We start from the raw sequence: 15,212 nt of genomic DNA, 5'->3' as shown, positions 1-15,212 counted from the left end.
GCCAACTGATGCAAAATGGATAACTGTGATCCATGAGGCCAGAGGTGGCTTTGCCCACACCCATCTCTGTACCACCATCCCAGTCCATCTGGGCTGCTCTCCCAAATGCTGCCCCTCAAGCCTCAGGGCCGTCCAAGGTATGGGCAGAGGTGAGTTATTTTGCTCCTGCAAGGACTGCTGTTGCACGGCAGCTCAGCAGAAGGCAAACATCAACCAACATGATTTCAAAGCTGTTATGGGGGGGGGGGACACACACCTGTGTGTGGGGCCACTCGGTGTAAGCCCCTGGTGCTGTTTTTATAATGGTACACTCCTGGTTCCAGCTTTCTAATCAATCTAAAAATATGGTGAGAAATAAGATACAAAAGCACTGATACAAAAGTATCAAAGTCTAGAGCTTGGACAATTACATAAGCATTCCAAATGGACATGTGAGGCACCATATTTTAGGGGCATCACTCTGCTTTTAGTAAGAAGTTACTAAGGAAAGTGAATGCAGCATGCAAAAAGAGAGCTGTGTCCTCAGATCCACTGCAAAATGCTGTAGATGCTGGGGTGAGAGTTATCATCCTCATGGTGGAATTCCCTTAGAATTACAACTGATCTCGAGAATGCAATGCTCAGTTCCCTACCAGATTCAGGGAACAGAGAGTGGATATTCTACAAAAGAAAAAAAAGACTGTCATTTGTAAAAAATACTAAAGGGCAGAAGCTAGTGGGGACTGCTGTGGACTGATGCCCTCTTATGCATCTTCAGGGTGGATTTTTTTCTTTTCACTGAGGAAAATCTGAAGAGCAGTTCAAGAGGTTTTTAAAAGTTGGGTATTAAGTCGACTGGCACACAGCTAGTCATGTCAGCACAAATATTTAGGAGCAAAAGTTCTGACATACAGAAGTGATGTAAACTGGAAGAAAAAGACAAGACAGAAATGATATAAGGTAAGAAATTTTTTAAAATGTGAATTTGGAAGGCAGTGATCACTCAGGACCTGGTCAGATCACTCAGGAATGGGAGAATTGGACAGTCGACTTTTGATCTTATGTGACAAATAGGCAGCAGAAGAGGCCAGAGGAGTCTTGAGCTACTGGGCTGAAGGCAGCAGCTTCTCCAAGAGTGGGATGCCACCTGAAATGGCAATAGCTGCATGATGGCCCTGGCAGGAGTTCAGGTGCGCCATATGGTACTGCCTGGCAACTGGCAGAAGAGTTGTGGTGGGGACACAGCATCACAGGAGAAAAATTCAAGAACAGCGGGTCTGTGTACTTACTGGAAGCTGACCCAGGAAGTGACAAGGGTAGCTGTAAGAATTACTGGAAACTCTATGTGGCCTTTCATAGAGTCTTTGGCTATTCCTTAAGGTAATCTTGTCACTTCCTGTACCAAGTAGGACTGCTAACTCTGGGTTATGAAATTTCTTTCGCTTTTCCAGGTGGAGTCAGGATTTGGTGATGGGAGAGACCTCAGCGGAGTATAAAGCTATGGAATTGTCAGGGGATGGCTATCTAGGTGATTGAGATGCATTTCTGGAATTGGGCAACTGCTTGAAGTAACAAATTGCCGCTGCTAAAAAGATTCATGTAACCAGCCTGCTATATGTATCCACTGCCATCTGCGCATTCTTTCCTTGATTTTTACTATATGACTTCACATGCTTGTAGACAACTAGGCTTCCCCTGATACTTCTGCCCCATGGGAACTGTGTTACATCTGTTATGTCGTAGGGCAGGAAACCAGGTGGCTCTCTCTTGCTATCTGCTGCCGACCTTGGGGTGCCTTAGCTCCAAAGTGTTTTTTACAAACTCTTGGGAAAATGGGAGGGAGGTTCTCTATGGGGGCTAAAGGGTTAGGGTTGCTAGCTTCGTCAGAACTGGCTTTACCAGTGTGGTGCTTCGATGTCTATTCAATAAATGCTACTGATCAATACTTCAGAGTCCATTTTTTGGCTTGAGGTTCTGAGACCTAACAAGAATCCACCTTCCAAAGCAGCTGCTTTCTCTAGGGGAACTGATCTTTTTTACCTGGAGATGGGTCGTAATTCCAGAAGATCTCCAGCTACCACCTGGAGACTGGCAACCACCTGGAGACTGCAAACCCAATTGGGGTGGGTGGAAGGCAAGGAGTGAAGGAGTGAAGAGAGAAACTTGATTTAGAGAAGTGGGGTGGTGGTGGTGGGAGAGCTGGGCATGGCCACTTTGGTTGAAGCTCCAGGAATAAAAAGGAAGATGTCAAGGGAGGAAGGGGGGGAGGGGGAGAGAGAGGAAGAGGTAGTACATGGGAAGGAAGAAAGAGAAAGAATCAAGAGATGATGCTATAGGTCTAGACACGGTAGGGGGACTGGACCTAGTCAGATCTGGAGGAATCAACCCATGGCAGAGATGTGGCTTAGCCCTCAAAGGCTTTAAAGGGGTAGACCAGGTGAGTAAAGGAAACACACTCATGTGGAAACCTATCTGGACTTGTTTCTGGCAATAATGTAAATCTTAATAAGCACTATCTAGTCTGGCTGAGTTTCCACCTGCCATGGAAAACACTTGTACTGTCCAGCTGGCATCTGGTGGGGCTACACCTGGCCATGCATTGCAGCTAGTAGTAATATCATGGGATGTGATCTCACATGCCTGCTGAACTCCTTATCCAAACCACACCCTATAAAGGGACAATCTGCCAATCTCCAGGAATTTTTTAAGCTGGCAAAGGAGCATGGGGCCTGCCACTTTATTTTGCAGCTACTTAAGGTAGCAAAGTAATTGGGTTGATGTCACTGATAGTTAGCTCAGAGGAAACAGCCTACAGCCCTGAGCAGATTAGATTTCCAGACCCCTTTGTAACTTGTAAAATCAAATTATAATGACATATGGGAGAAAAGATTTTTCTGAAATTGCACAGTAAAGAATTCAATGCACACAATAGTCCATTCTGAACAGCACAAATAAGATGTCCTGAGGCTACACACACAAAAAAGACATCTTGGGGAGGAGTTCTGCACAGCTTTTTCCTCAAGACATCCTCAGAATGCCTTATTTTCTGTGCAATATTTCTGCACAAGCCATCCTATTTGAGGACACATTAAAGTATATCTTTGTTTCCCAAGCCACCTGCAAGACGTCCCCTGCCTAGCTGTGCAGAACTCAGGAGTCGTCTTATTTATTTGTTTGTTTGTTTATTTATATATTATTAATTTTATATACTGCCCCTTCCCCGAAGAGCTCTGGGGGCTCATTTTCCCACCCGGCTGTTAAGCCCTCTGATCAGTTTCACTCTCTGCTTCTGCCTGACATTTTGTGGGCTGTTGAAGGCATCCTCCCTGCCTCCATCTGATGAAGGTTGCCCCAGGATGTTCACAGGCTCCGATCCTGGGTGTCTTTTCAACCCAAAATGTACATAGTTGTACTCAGCTCTTCCTACCCATTCAAGCAATGTATACCGGTAGTTTTCATATTTTTTAATTTTGGAAGAGCTGTATTTGAAGATACGCAAATGCACATATGAGAATCTTAGCCATTCAGAGAACTCTAAATGTAAAGCATTGGGAGGGAAGGTAGACCTGCCCTCCACAGTCCCAATGCTTTTCATTGGGAGTCTTCCAAGTGGGTAAGATTCTCATATGCGTATCTTCAAATATAGCTCCTCCAAATAATAATTTTTTTAAAATAGAAAAACTATATATTGCCGGAATCAGCAGGAAGAGCTGAGCACAGCTATATACTTTTTAGGCTGAAAAGTGGTCTAGGATTTGAGCCTGCAGAGCAAACACCCTGGGGCAACCTTCAGCAATGGAGGAAGATAGAATCCCTTAAGCAGCACACAAAATGTCAGGCACAAGTGGAGGGTGAAACTGACCAGAGAGCTTACTAGGCAGGTGGGAAAAAGCCTCTTCCCTCCTCTGATGGCCGTGCTGTCTGGAAAACAAATGAGAAGCCATTTTTAAAAAGATGTTTCCAGGATGTCTTATTTTAGGTGCGTGGAGGGAGATTAAGAAGTTATCTTTTTTTAAGACATCCCCCAGATGTCTTATTTGTGCTGTGCGGAATGGACCAATATAAACCTAAGGAAGCTGAATAATGACGGAATTTAGAGCTCCTTTTTAACCCAATATAAAAAAACTGCAGGAGGGCAATCTAAGTAAACATTGAACAACAAATATGTGAAACATGAATAACTTGAGTAGGGAGGCTTATTCCGGCCTTGGAGAATAAGTAGGTAAAAAACCTAAGCATATCCAAATTCAGACTAACCTTTTCAGTTTGCTTCCAGGCTTCAACAGCATTGCTAAGAGGAAATAGCTGTGGGCTGTGAAATTTAAGTGGAATACACCCAGTCCCTGTGCAGGAAATTCTATATACAACTGCCATTATTGTTCGTAAGAATTGCGTGTCTAATTCCTTGCACACTGTGCTGAAAATGTACCCCTTGGTGTGTCTAGTCTTTTATTCAACCCAATGTGCAAACCACTCAACTGAAAGGAGCCCTCAATAGTGGGGTGGAGTTACTAGGAGAGCTTTCATGTGGTTCTCATTGTTATGAAAACCCCTTCTTCCCCACTTGCATCGATCTCTAGAACAGTCTGCCACTCCAGGCTGGAGCACAGGCCAATTTTAATCTGACACTCTCACAAAGGGCATCTGAGAGGAGTTACAGAAAAATCCAAAAGATGAGGGGATCAGACAGAGGCAGTCCTTCAACTTTGATACAGGAGAGGTTTACGTACAGAATAAAAATTGCTCCAGTGCTTGCACTAGTAAAATATGTTACTGAAAAACAGGCCTTCTTAATGGTGTGCTGCTGGTCATATTTCACTTAACAATAGCAAATAAGCTTGAGAAAATAGTATTCCAAAATCACTGGGTGGGGGAACTGAAAGAATGCTTTGATCCCAGCCAGTTTAGTGACTGGTGATTGTTTAAAACCGACTTCCCAGCTGTATGTGAGATGAATGCTGATGCTATGCGGCATGGTTACTACTGCTGCAGTAGCCACTATAAGCAAAGATTTGTGAGTTGGTATGTCATGAAAATGGGCAGTTTGTGGTTATACTAATAAAGAATACAAGGACAACGTAACAGAATTGGAGGTCAGAGATACTGCCAGGGGGGAGGAGGAAGAAAACATGTCAATGTGGAATCCTGGGTCAAGTCTTTCAAAGAGATAAAGATATTTGTTTTGATTAGGGTTGCCAGTTCTAGGTCCAGACATTCCTGGAGATTTGCAAACTCTACCAATGCAGCTTTTTTTCAGGAAGGCTTCCAGAGGCCCATATAATAAACGTGTGGAGAGTGTGTAAAATGGAATTGTTTTGGAAGGCACTGTTGTTCAGGAGGATGTTTTTAATACAGGCTGTGTCACTGTTTGTGGTGTACAGTTCTTGTTTTTTCCTGCATTGAATTCAGGAACACACGAGGCTGCCTGCTATTGAATCTGACTCTTGTTCTATCAAGTTCTGTAATTGCATACTCAGGCGGGCCACAGCTTACCAGAGTCAAAGCTAGAGGTCTTTCACATCATCTGTCACTTGGTCCTGGGAATTGAACCCGGGGCCTTCCGCATGCCAAGCAGATGCTCTGCCACTCAGCCATGGCCTCCACATAGTTCTATAACTTTTTTTCTGATTTCTGCAATCCAAATTTTGCATTTCATATGTCAAAACTTACCCTGTCTTATTGCACTTTTCTAACTTGAGATCCAATCTTATTACAAGCTTTTTATATCTTCTACTGTTTTTGCTGCCTTGCTAAGTTTTGTAAACCATCTTGAATGTCAGCAAGATTGGCACATTAAACTCAATGTAACTGAATGGGCAGTCAGTGTGCTTCCATCACTGTCGCAATGACAGGCATTGTGACTAAGAATAAAACCTCAAAAAAACTTTACCAATTGACGTGTCCTTAGCTATGTTACAGGTGTTACCCCATCGATGTCTATGCAAAATTCAGTACTAATAAATCTTACCTGAAGTTTCCCTGAGATTGGAAAAAGGCCTGGATTCCCTGCCATGAGTGGCAGTGACTCTGTTATGTCATAAACTCTTCTCACAACAAGGCCCAGAACAGGCCAGAGATAAAATCTAAACCTCTTTGCTAGTAAAAGGGTTACTGAAGTCGGTTTTGTACTGCTTCAGAGATCTTAATTATATGGCCAACTTGTTTGTCACAAAAGCTAAGTATTGCATGGCAGCAGATTTCCAGCCTTGCAATGGGAGACTGAACTGCCAATTTTCAAGTGGGTCTTCGAGATCCCCTGGAATTACAACTAATCTCTAAACTCCACTGAAGTCCCTCCCCTTTCCAAACCCTTTGCTTAGAAGGCTCCACCCCCAAATATCCTGGAGCTGGCAATCTGAAGTGGGAGGAAGCATCAGCAGCAAGGGAAAGAAGAGGAAAGAGAACTGAAAATGGAGACAAAAGTGTGATGTTTGCAATTCAGATGTGCCTTGTGTATATGGACTCTTATGGTGAGATTAGAGCGAACTATTACCTGCTTTATTCATGTGGACAGACCTTAAAGTCTGTCCACATGGTGCGCAGTCCGAGAATAGGTCTATGGTCTGTTTCAGGTTTTGGATTTTTGTTACAATTTGGGAACAATTTATGACTGAATAAATTAAATAAAAATAATAAGTTAGGGTTAGGGTTAAGGCAAGAGCAGGTGCTTGGGCTTGTCTTAGTGTTACGTTGAGTTCTAGGGCGCAGTCTGAGAATAGGGCTATGGTAAGTTTCAGGTTTTCGGGTTTTGCCTTAACCCTTGCCCGAACCCAAACCTAACTTTTTATTTTTATTTAATTTATTCAGTCAAAAATTGTTCCCAAAATTGTAACAAAAACCTAAAACTGACCATAGCCCTATTCTAGGACTGTGCCCTAGAACTCAACGTAACACTAAGGCAAGCCTGAGCCTCTGCTCTTGCCTTAACCCTCACCCTAACTTATTATTTTTATTTCATTTATTCAGTCATAAATTGATCCCAAAATTGTAACAAAAACCCAAAACCTAAAACTGACCATAGCCCTATTCTTGGACTGCGCCCTAGAATTCCATGTAACACTAAGGCAAGCCTGAGCCCTTGCCCTTGCCTTAACTTTAACCTATTATCTTTATTTAATTTATTTTTTGTTACAATTTTGGGAACAATTTATGACTGAAAAAATGAAATAAAAATAATAAGTTAGGGTGAGGGTTAAGGCAAGAGCACCATATCAACTTTGATTTTGTGCTTCAGCATGAAAATAAGGGGGGGAAAGACCCTTAGCCATGGGACTAAAAAATGTAGAAATAATGAAAGTTTAGTTAATTCAGTACAAATGTACTGTCTGTTGTCAGGAGGCATAGTTATAAAATATTAAGCCAGCCCATTTAAGAGCAACACAAATAAAAGTGGACATACGTGCATGTACCTCTAGCTGAATGGAGAACTGTTTGAGTAAACAGGTGCTCTGTACATGATTTCCCTTTGCCGTCCAATAGCTGGCCCGCCCCTTTAAAAAAAGCTAAAATTCTACAGGTCAGCTGTTCGGAATACTGGATTTGCCACCCCTTAATGCTCTCTTATCTTCAGCAAAAATGGTCTTAAAAGTTTTTTCAGCTGTTAAAAGTGTTATGCACACAGAGACACAATTGTTCCAGGCACACACTCTTGGATCTGAGCCCATTTGTTAATCTTCACACTTTCAGATGTGCAACAATCTCAGAGCGGACATGTTTTCTAATACAGATGCAGCAATTGTGGAATAGAATCAGCACTGACTCGTGCTCGACAGTTGGTAGAGAGACTTGGCCTTAATTTTCTTCTTCTTCTTATAGATAAGTGATTCAGATGAAACCAGCAAATATTCATATACTAAAACCATGGCTTAATTGTCAAAAGAAATATCACATAATTCAGCTTGGAGTCACCTATGCTCTAATTCAGTGGTACTCATATTGTGGCTTGTGGAGAATCACATTTCCAATTACCTTAAAACAAAGAGCCAAACAGTCACTGCAGGCCTTATGCATGATCCTACCAAACACAAACATACAATAATAGAAACCTCGACTTGCCAACCTCTAGGTGATGCCTGGAGACCTCCCAGAATTACAACTGATCTCCAGACAACAGAGATAAGATCCCCAGAAGAAAATGCCCCCCTCCCATCCTCAAACCTCTCCAGGCTCCACTGCAAAATCCCCAGGAATTTCCCGACTCACAGTTGGCAACCCTACAATGTAACGAGTAATATTAAATATGTAAGTATAACCTTTTAAATTACTAGAGTACCTCTGAGCATGTAGAATAATATTAAATATGTAAGTATAACCTTTTAAATTACTAGAGTACCTCTGAGCATGTAGAGTATTACTAGAGTACCTGAGCATTACTAGAGTACCTGAGCATGTAGAGTACCTCTGAGCATGTACCTCTGAGCATGTAGAGTTATCTCTCCTTAACCTTTAGTGCCAGGAGTGAGGAGAAGTTCTTATGTTCTTATGTTCTTAAGGGCCTTTAAGTCAGGCTTATGACACATCAGAGTGTGTAATCTTTCAGGTTCTATAGCACTTTTTGGCCGTTTCCGCACGAGCAAAATATTCCGAGATGAGCAAGAAAAATATCCCAATGTAGCCATGAATTCCGCATGGCTCCCGGTGCTAACGCAGGCCTGACCCGGTGCTTCCCCGCGATTTCCCCCTTACCCCGGGATATTTCAAAATTGCCAAATTGATGATTCTTTTAAGAGATCTTGGGGTGACCCCGCTGCCATGCAAACAGCATGGGAGCAGACCCAGTATATTTTTCCCGCCTCACCACTTCCTCTTAAAAGTGGCGGGAGGCAGCCTCCCCCCGCGGCTAGCAGCTTATCATGAATGCTGTCAGAGACATCTTCTTATTTCAATACTGTTTTCCTTCCCACTAGCTTTATTTTCAAAGGCGTCCTTAACAGGTTCCTTCTAAATGTTAAAGCCAATTGAAGGGCAGGCACCTAGGTAGTTCCTTTTGTTCTTAGTTTTGAAGACCCCTTTCTTTCTCCCCTTTCCTGCAGCATTTTCATGCCAAAACACAAACACGTGGGGCAGCTGGACACACTCCCCCTCCCCCCTCTGCCATGGCTAGCAGGCCCACGAGGAAGAGAGGGGGCTGCTGAGAAGCTTCCTTGTGGCGCGGCTGGGCACACTCCCCTCTCTGCCCCCATTGGAATTGAACAAGAGAATTGGACAATGCTCGACTGTTCATGGGGCAAATACAAAAGACCCGGGCTGTGCAGAACAAACTGGAGTATTACCTCCCGGTCCTACTTTGGCTCCTGGGAAGAAGCAGGGAGCCATGCGCAGGCAGACACCAGGATAAAATAGCCCCAGCATGTAAGATCCTGGTTCTACCCAGGAATATTCTGACCGTGCTGAAATGGCCTTTATTAGGCAGATTTTTTTTAAAAAAGAAAACGTTTCCTGTGTTAAAAGCTGTCCAAGTGCTGAGATGAGAGTGCAGAAACTACAGAAAAGGAGTGTGTATGTGGGGAATCATTAGAGAGGACATGCTCCGTATTTTCAACTCTGGCATAAGGCCCATAACTCACAGCTTACACCTCCTCCATTCCCTCCATTGGATCTATTCCAATCTGCCTACCATAAACTCCACCAGGCTTACATTTGTGGAAGATGTGGCAGGTGCCACATTGGAGAACAGTGCACAGAAGATCCACAAGTGGCCTGTCAAAGAGCCACATGTGACTTCTGAGCCACTGAGTGCCACTGCTGTACCTTGTTCTGGGCTGGAGCAAACTACACTCCTAACTACAAACATTCCACTCCATCTGGCAGTTTCATTCTCAGATAGATTATACTGAACATGCCTATGTAACAAACAAGCCTGTCAGGCAGCCTTAAGCCATCTCTTCTAAACAGCTGTTTTATACAAGGAGGCATTGTCTGAAAATAGTTCGTATCATATTACTTCAAAAACTGGGTAACCACACTCTCAGCTGCTGAGGCACTGAGGAAACATCAGTCTCTGCAATTTTTTTAATGAGTTTGTAATCTGATGAGTAAGCCTCTGAGGCAGGAGATGGTGGGGGTGAAAACTCCTCAGCAGCACAATCCACCATGGCACACCTGGGCAAAGTAGTTGAACTGCATACTGTCTGAAAGTTCATGAACAACCATGTTTCTGTGGTGTCTTTCTTATTATTAATTCCAAAAGATAGTTTTTAGAAACTGAAGTTGACACCTTTGAGGATGAAGTTCACAGAACTCCCAAGAAGACAGCCAAGATGTTTTGAGGCCTGCAGGAACTTGACAACAATAAGTCTATGTGTTGCAGTGATTTTTTTTTTAGTTTCTCCTTTTCTTTCTTTGGTTGCTTCCATTTGTCATTCAAACTGGAAGGGCTTGCTTTCAAGCAGGGCTTGCTTTTTTGAAGCATCCACAATCTCCTGCTGTGAAATGAGGTGCGGATAGGTAGGTCTTTTTAAACGTTCTGCCTGTATTGGCACTAATTTCTTTGCCTCCTCCCCCAGTGGCTGTCATCCCCCCTTGCCTATTTGTATTTTCAATTTACAATTGCTGAGGAATAACAACAATCTATTGCCACTAGGTGCTAGCTCCTCTGAATTCCCACCTTTAATTTTAAACGCTGGTCCCTAGCCCTTTTCATTGCAAGATATGGGAGAAGGTGTACCCTCTCACAAAGGCCATAGTGATGAAAATGGTTACAATAAGGGGGCTTACAGAGGGAAAATGTCGCTTATATGGACAGGACCCTTGAAAATGTGCACCACCCAGAATGCTCGCTAATATGGCTGGACTGCATCCACTCTGGGAAGATTGTACCAGACCAGGTTTCAAAAAGAACATGGGAATGCCCAGAAAATGTACCATGAGAAAACAATGCTGTGGGAAACTCTTCCCCGCGTCAGCCCAGGCTTTGTTTAGAAACCAAAGTGGGTAAACATTCTGTGTGGCTGCAGCCAGAGTCAACTGTGACATCCCCAGAACTATACCAATGTACCTTTTCAAGCTGCACTGCAAGGTATCAAGTAAATATCAAATCTATTTCAGTCTGATCACCTAACATCTTGCACAAATGGATTCTAGTTTTGTGGTCCATGGAGTTACGTTACAGATACTGGTTTTCCTTTCCCAGGTGTACCCTTGTGTTTCTTTTACAGGATTCATAGAGAATAATTGTTTTCATGCCAAAGGAGTTACAGCAGTAGACAGAAAAGGTTTGACTCATGCTAATCTGAAGTACTATTGGACTTATTGGTTTAATTTGCTACAGCAAACACAGCTACTCCTCTGAACTTATTATGATGTGAAATCAGAAACCGCACACAAAAATTGGTGCCAGACAGGGGAATTGGTGGGGATTACAGATGTTTCAGCTTTCTGATCACTGTGTCCCTTAGGCATATGAAAAATGTCTACATAAAGTTTTATTTCTGACCATATTAATGTTTGAAGTACTTACTATCTTCAGGTAGGATGTTATCTCGCTCTTCTCTCTCCATCTGTTGGCACCAACCTTCCATACGCTCCCTTTCTGCTTGAAGAAGTTTCAGGAACCAGTGTCCATCTCTATGACACACTGACCTTTGAACAAGCTCAATTGGGTCTTCAGTTATGGAATCAATCCAAGGATCCGGTGGAGGTAAAATTGAAGGATCAAAATCTGCATCAAAGTCATCATCCACTGCACAGGCATGATAATGGTTTCCTGAGCCCTGTATGCTAACAGTGGAAGTGCTTGCATCTCGAGAATACTGTCTTGATATCTGCCCAGGATATGAATTATCTTCTTGAGGATCCAAGGACATTTCAAAGTTCTCATGGAAATCCATGTCTGCTTGAACAGCTGTTGTAACACTATTTGATCGTGTGAACCTGCGGAAACTGAAGGACAACAAAATGAAAAGCTTAGAGACAGATGTTAATGAGTAAATCCTTTCCAAAGATAAAACAATGAAAATATAGACGTGTATAAGATTCCTTATGTTTCCACCCAGACATGCCAGAATGCCATAGCCGAAGCTACAAGGGGGCGGGGGGATGCACCTCATACCAGGTGCACATCTGGGGGGTGGAAATTGCCCCAACCCTTCCCCCGACCCCCTGTGACCCCCCATTCATGCCCCCCACTTACCTTAGTTCTTAGTTTCGTGTTTAGTTTCAGGCTGAAAAGCAGCCTGTTCCATTCAGGCTGAAATGGGCCCTGGTGGGAACTACACTACCCAGGAGACCTTGCGAGCCCCAAGGGCTCCTGGATAGTGTAGTTCCCACCCGGGCTTTTTTCCGCCTGAACTTTTCAGCCTGAAACTAAGCCTGAAATTAAGAACTAAGGTAAGGAGGGGTGGGCAGGGAGGAAGGAAGGAAGGAGCAGGGCCCGTGGGGGAGGGCAGAAAATGCCGAGTCAGCCCCAGGCATAGTTTGGTCCAGCTATGCTTCGGCAGAATGCTAACACTAATACTGAGAGCTTTTAAGAAACATTGTTGAATCAAGTTGTCATGTCAGTTTAGATCTGCAAAAGGTTCTCAGCTTGTGTATGATTCCTAGATTTTGTATATAATCCTGTATATTTGCCCCCCTGCTCTCAGCGGTGTTCCATGTTATTACATTCAGGTGAGATTGCAATGATGTTTCTTGTGGATCTTCCTGAAAACGAACTTTTTCTTGTGTGCCCTTAGGAAGCTAAGAGGCAGTAGACCCTTCTCTGACACAGTTATCCTTTCAGAAAACAACAACATGAAATTGACATAGGCAATATACCTGCTCCACCTCATTTTATTTCCAAAAATATTTACATCCTGCACTCTCAACACAGTGGTTAAAGGCAGCTGACAACATTCTAAGAGGAAGGAATGTGAACTGTGGGGAGATGGCTGCCAGCTGTTTACAATTCTGTGTGAGTTTTGGTCTTCCTCTCACTGGAGGTACCTAAAGCCTGGACATGGCCGGAGGCGCATGTTTTTTATTTATTTATTTATTTTATTTATTTAATTTGGTATACCGCCCAATCCCCGGAGGGCTCTGGGCGGTGCACAACATAAAAACACATAAAAACATCATAGGCATCCATAAATTATAATAAAAACAGCAGTTATAATATATCTAGATGGCGTCCCTCCTAAACCTAATCCCTTTAACAAAGTCCGATGGTATAGGAACCCATAGATCTTAATAGTGGATCCCATTGATATTAGGATTCCAGCCAGAGGGCACTCAGGCGGCTGGTTTCTCGAAAGCCCGGTGGAACAACTTCGGTCGCCCACAGGCCCTGCGGAAATCCCAAAGATCCCTTGGAGACCCGGACAGTTAGATGTTCCACCAGGCGGGGAGCCAGAACGTAAAGACCCTGGCCAGTGAAGAACAACGCGTGAGGGCCAAGGGATCTCCAGTAAGATTAGCCTCTGCCGAGAGCGCCAGAGAGGCGGAATTTGGACTGTAATAAGAATATCTGCCGGTCGAAGGTACGAGGTCCCCGAGCGTAAGGCCTTGAGTCAAAACCCACACCTTGAAGGCGATTCCGAATTCAACTGGGAAGCCAGTGCAGGCAGGCACTTAACACAGGTTGTATATGATCTCGGGAAGGCCCTGTGAGCAGTCGAGCCGCTGCATGCTGGACCAGTTTCAGTTTCGGATCAAGCGCGAGAAGGCGTAAATGAGAGTTACAATAGTCAACCTGGAGGTGACGTTGCATGGATCGCAGTGGCCAGGTCCGATGTTGGAGAGGAAGGAGCCAGCCCGTGAGACTGGCCATGAATGGAAAAAAGCGCAGCCTGGGTTATATGGGCCACCTGGAGTCTCCATTGAAAAGGCGAATCCAGGTGGACCCAGACTTCGTGAAGCGGAGAAGTGGCGCCAATGGGGCCCCTCCACACACGGCGACTGGAAATCCCCAACCCCTCCCCGGCCAAGCCACCCAGAATCTCCGTCTTGATGGATTAAGTTTTAACCTGCTCATGGCGCAACCAGCCAGCAACGCCTCCAAACAATGCTGTAGAGGCAGCAGAAGTGAAGAAGCGGCTCCCCTCCATCAACAGAGATAGGCTGGAATTGTCATCCAGCGTACTGGTGACGAATCAGCCCAAAGCTTCACGTACCAACTGAGCAGAGATTAGCATATAGATGTTAAATAACAATACAGGGACAACAATGCCCCTAGGGGCACACCATTAGGCGGGCACCTCCGGAGGCTTGGTCCCCACACCACACTTGCTGACTTAGCCCGAGAAGAAGAAGCGAGGCAATCCATTGAAGGACACTGCCCGGATCCCGGAGCTGACCAGTGATTGGGTCAAAAGGTCATGATCGACCATATCAAGCGGCTGGTAAGGTCAATAATACCAGCGGCGCCGATCCGCCTCGGTCTAGTTGCATGCATAAGCGTGTCTGTGATGGCGGCGAGAACCGTCTCCGTCCCATGCCAACGGAAGCGGACTGGAAGGATGAAAGCCGATGTGTCATCCAGGAAGCCCTGAAGCTGCTCCAGCACCACTCTCAATTACCTTCCCAGAAGCGAAAGATTGAGACTGGAAGCGGTCAGTTAGCCAGATCCCCTAGGATCTAATGATAGTGCTTTTCAGGAGTGGAAGGACCACGCCTCCTTCAATACCGGAAAGACTCATGCTCAAGAGTCATTGATGATCATCTTCAACAGGTGAGATACCGTAGCTCCGCCCGGCGGGTTTTATAATAAAGCCAGGAGAGACGCGGATCAAGAGGGCGAGTCGTGAGTCTAACAGCAGCCAAAGGCCCTGTCAACAGCCCGGCCGGAGAGCAGGAAAACTGGAGTCAAACAGGGACCAGAGGCGACAAGGAGCCTCAGCTCCGCCAGTTAGCCAATGATCAAAGTGGAGGCAGGTCCTGGCGGGCGGCGATTTTATCTGCAAAGAAGCTCATGAATGCCTCACAGCTAATAGTCAATTGAGGGTTTGTAGAACCTTCTGATAAGGAGGTCAAAGTTGATTATCACCCGGAATAATTGTGCGAGGCGAGGCTAGCAGATCGCGGAGGAGAAGAAGCCCTCTTAAGCCTCGCCGTGCGCTTCATCTCATAGAGCTTTCATAAGCGTCTATAAGATGTTGGCAGCCGTCCTTGAATTTCCTCCCTCGCTCCTGAAGTCGTCTGAGTACCGTTTCATATGGGCGCAGCTCCCTCGGTGTACCATGGAGCCTGCGTGAGAGCGGGGCCCGCCAGAGGCGCCGAGGGCTAACCTCGATGGCCTCAGTGCGGAATTCCAATCCTCA

The 15,212-nt window shown here is 44.7% G+C and overlaps 1 protein-coding gene across 10 annotated transcripts in view; it reads right to left on the bottom strand.

Moving 5' to 3' along the window:
• The window catches only part of DLGAP1 (DLG associated protein 1), a 388,995-nt gene that overhangs the window by 16,497 nt on the left and 357,286 nt on the right, over positions 1-15,212 (bottom strand). For all 10 annotated transcript variants that reach the window (XM_048508637.1, XM_048508636.1, XM_048508638.1 and 7 more), the window contains one exon: positions 11,438-11,859. In XM_048508637.1, the coding sequence (XP_048364594.1) occupies positions 11,438-11,859 (422 nt within the window). The remainder of the gene's footprint in view (positions 1-11,437; positions 11,860-15,212) is intronic.

The sequence above is a fragment of the Sphaerodactylus townsendi genome, linkage group LG09 (genome assembly GCF_021028975.2).
Source record: "Sphaerodactylus townsendi isolate TG3544 linkage group LG09, MPM_Stown_v2.3, whole genome shotgun sequence".
Classification (NCBI taxonomy): domain Eukaryota; kingdom Metazoa; phylum Chordata; class Lepidosauria; order Squamata; family Sphaerodactylidae; genus Sphaerodactylus; species Sphaerodactylus townsendi.
The sequence above is the reverse complement of the archived record's forward strand: the minus strand, read 5'-3'. Positions and strand labels throughout refer to the sequence as shown.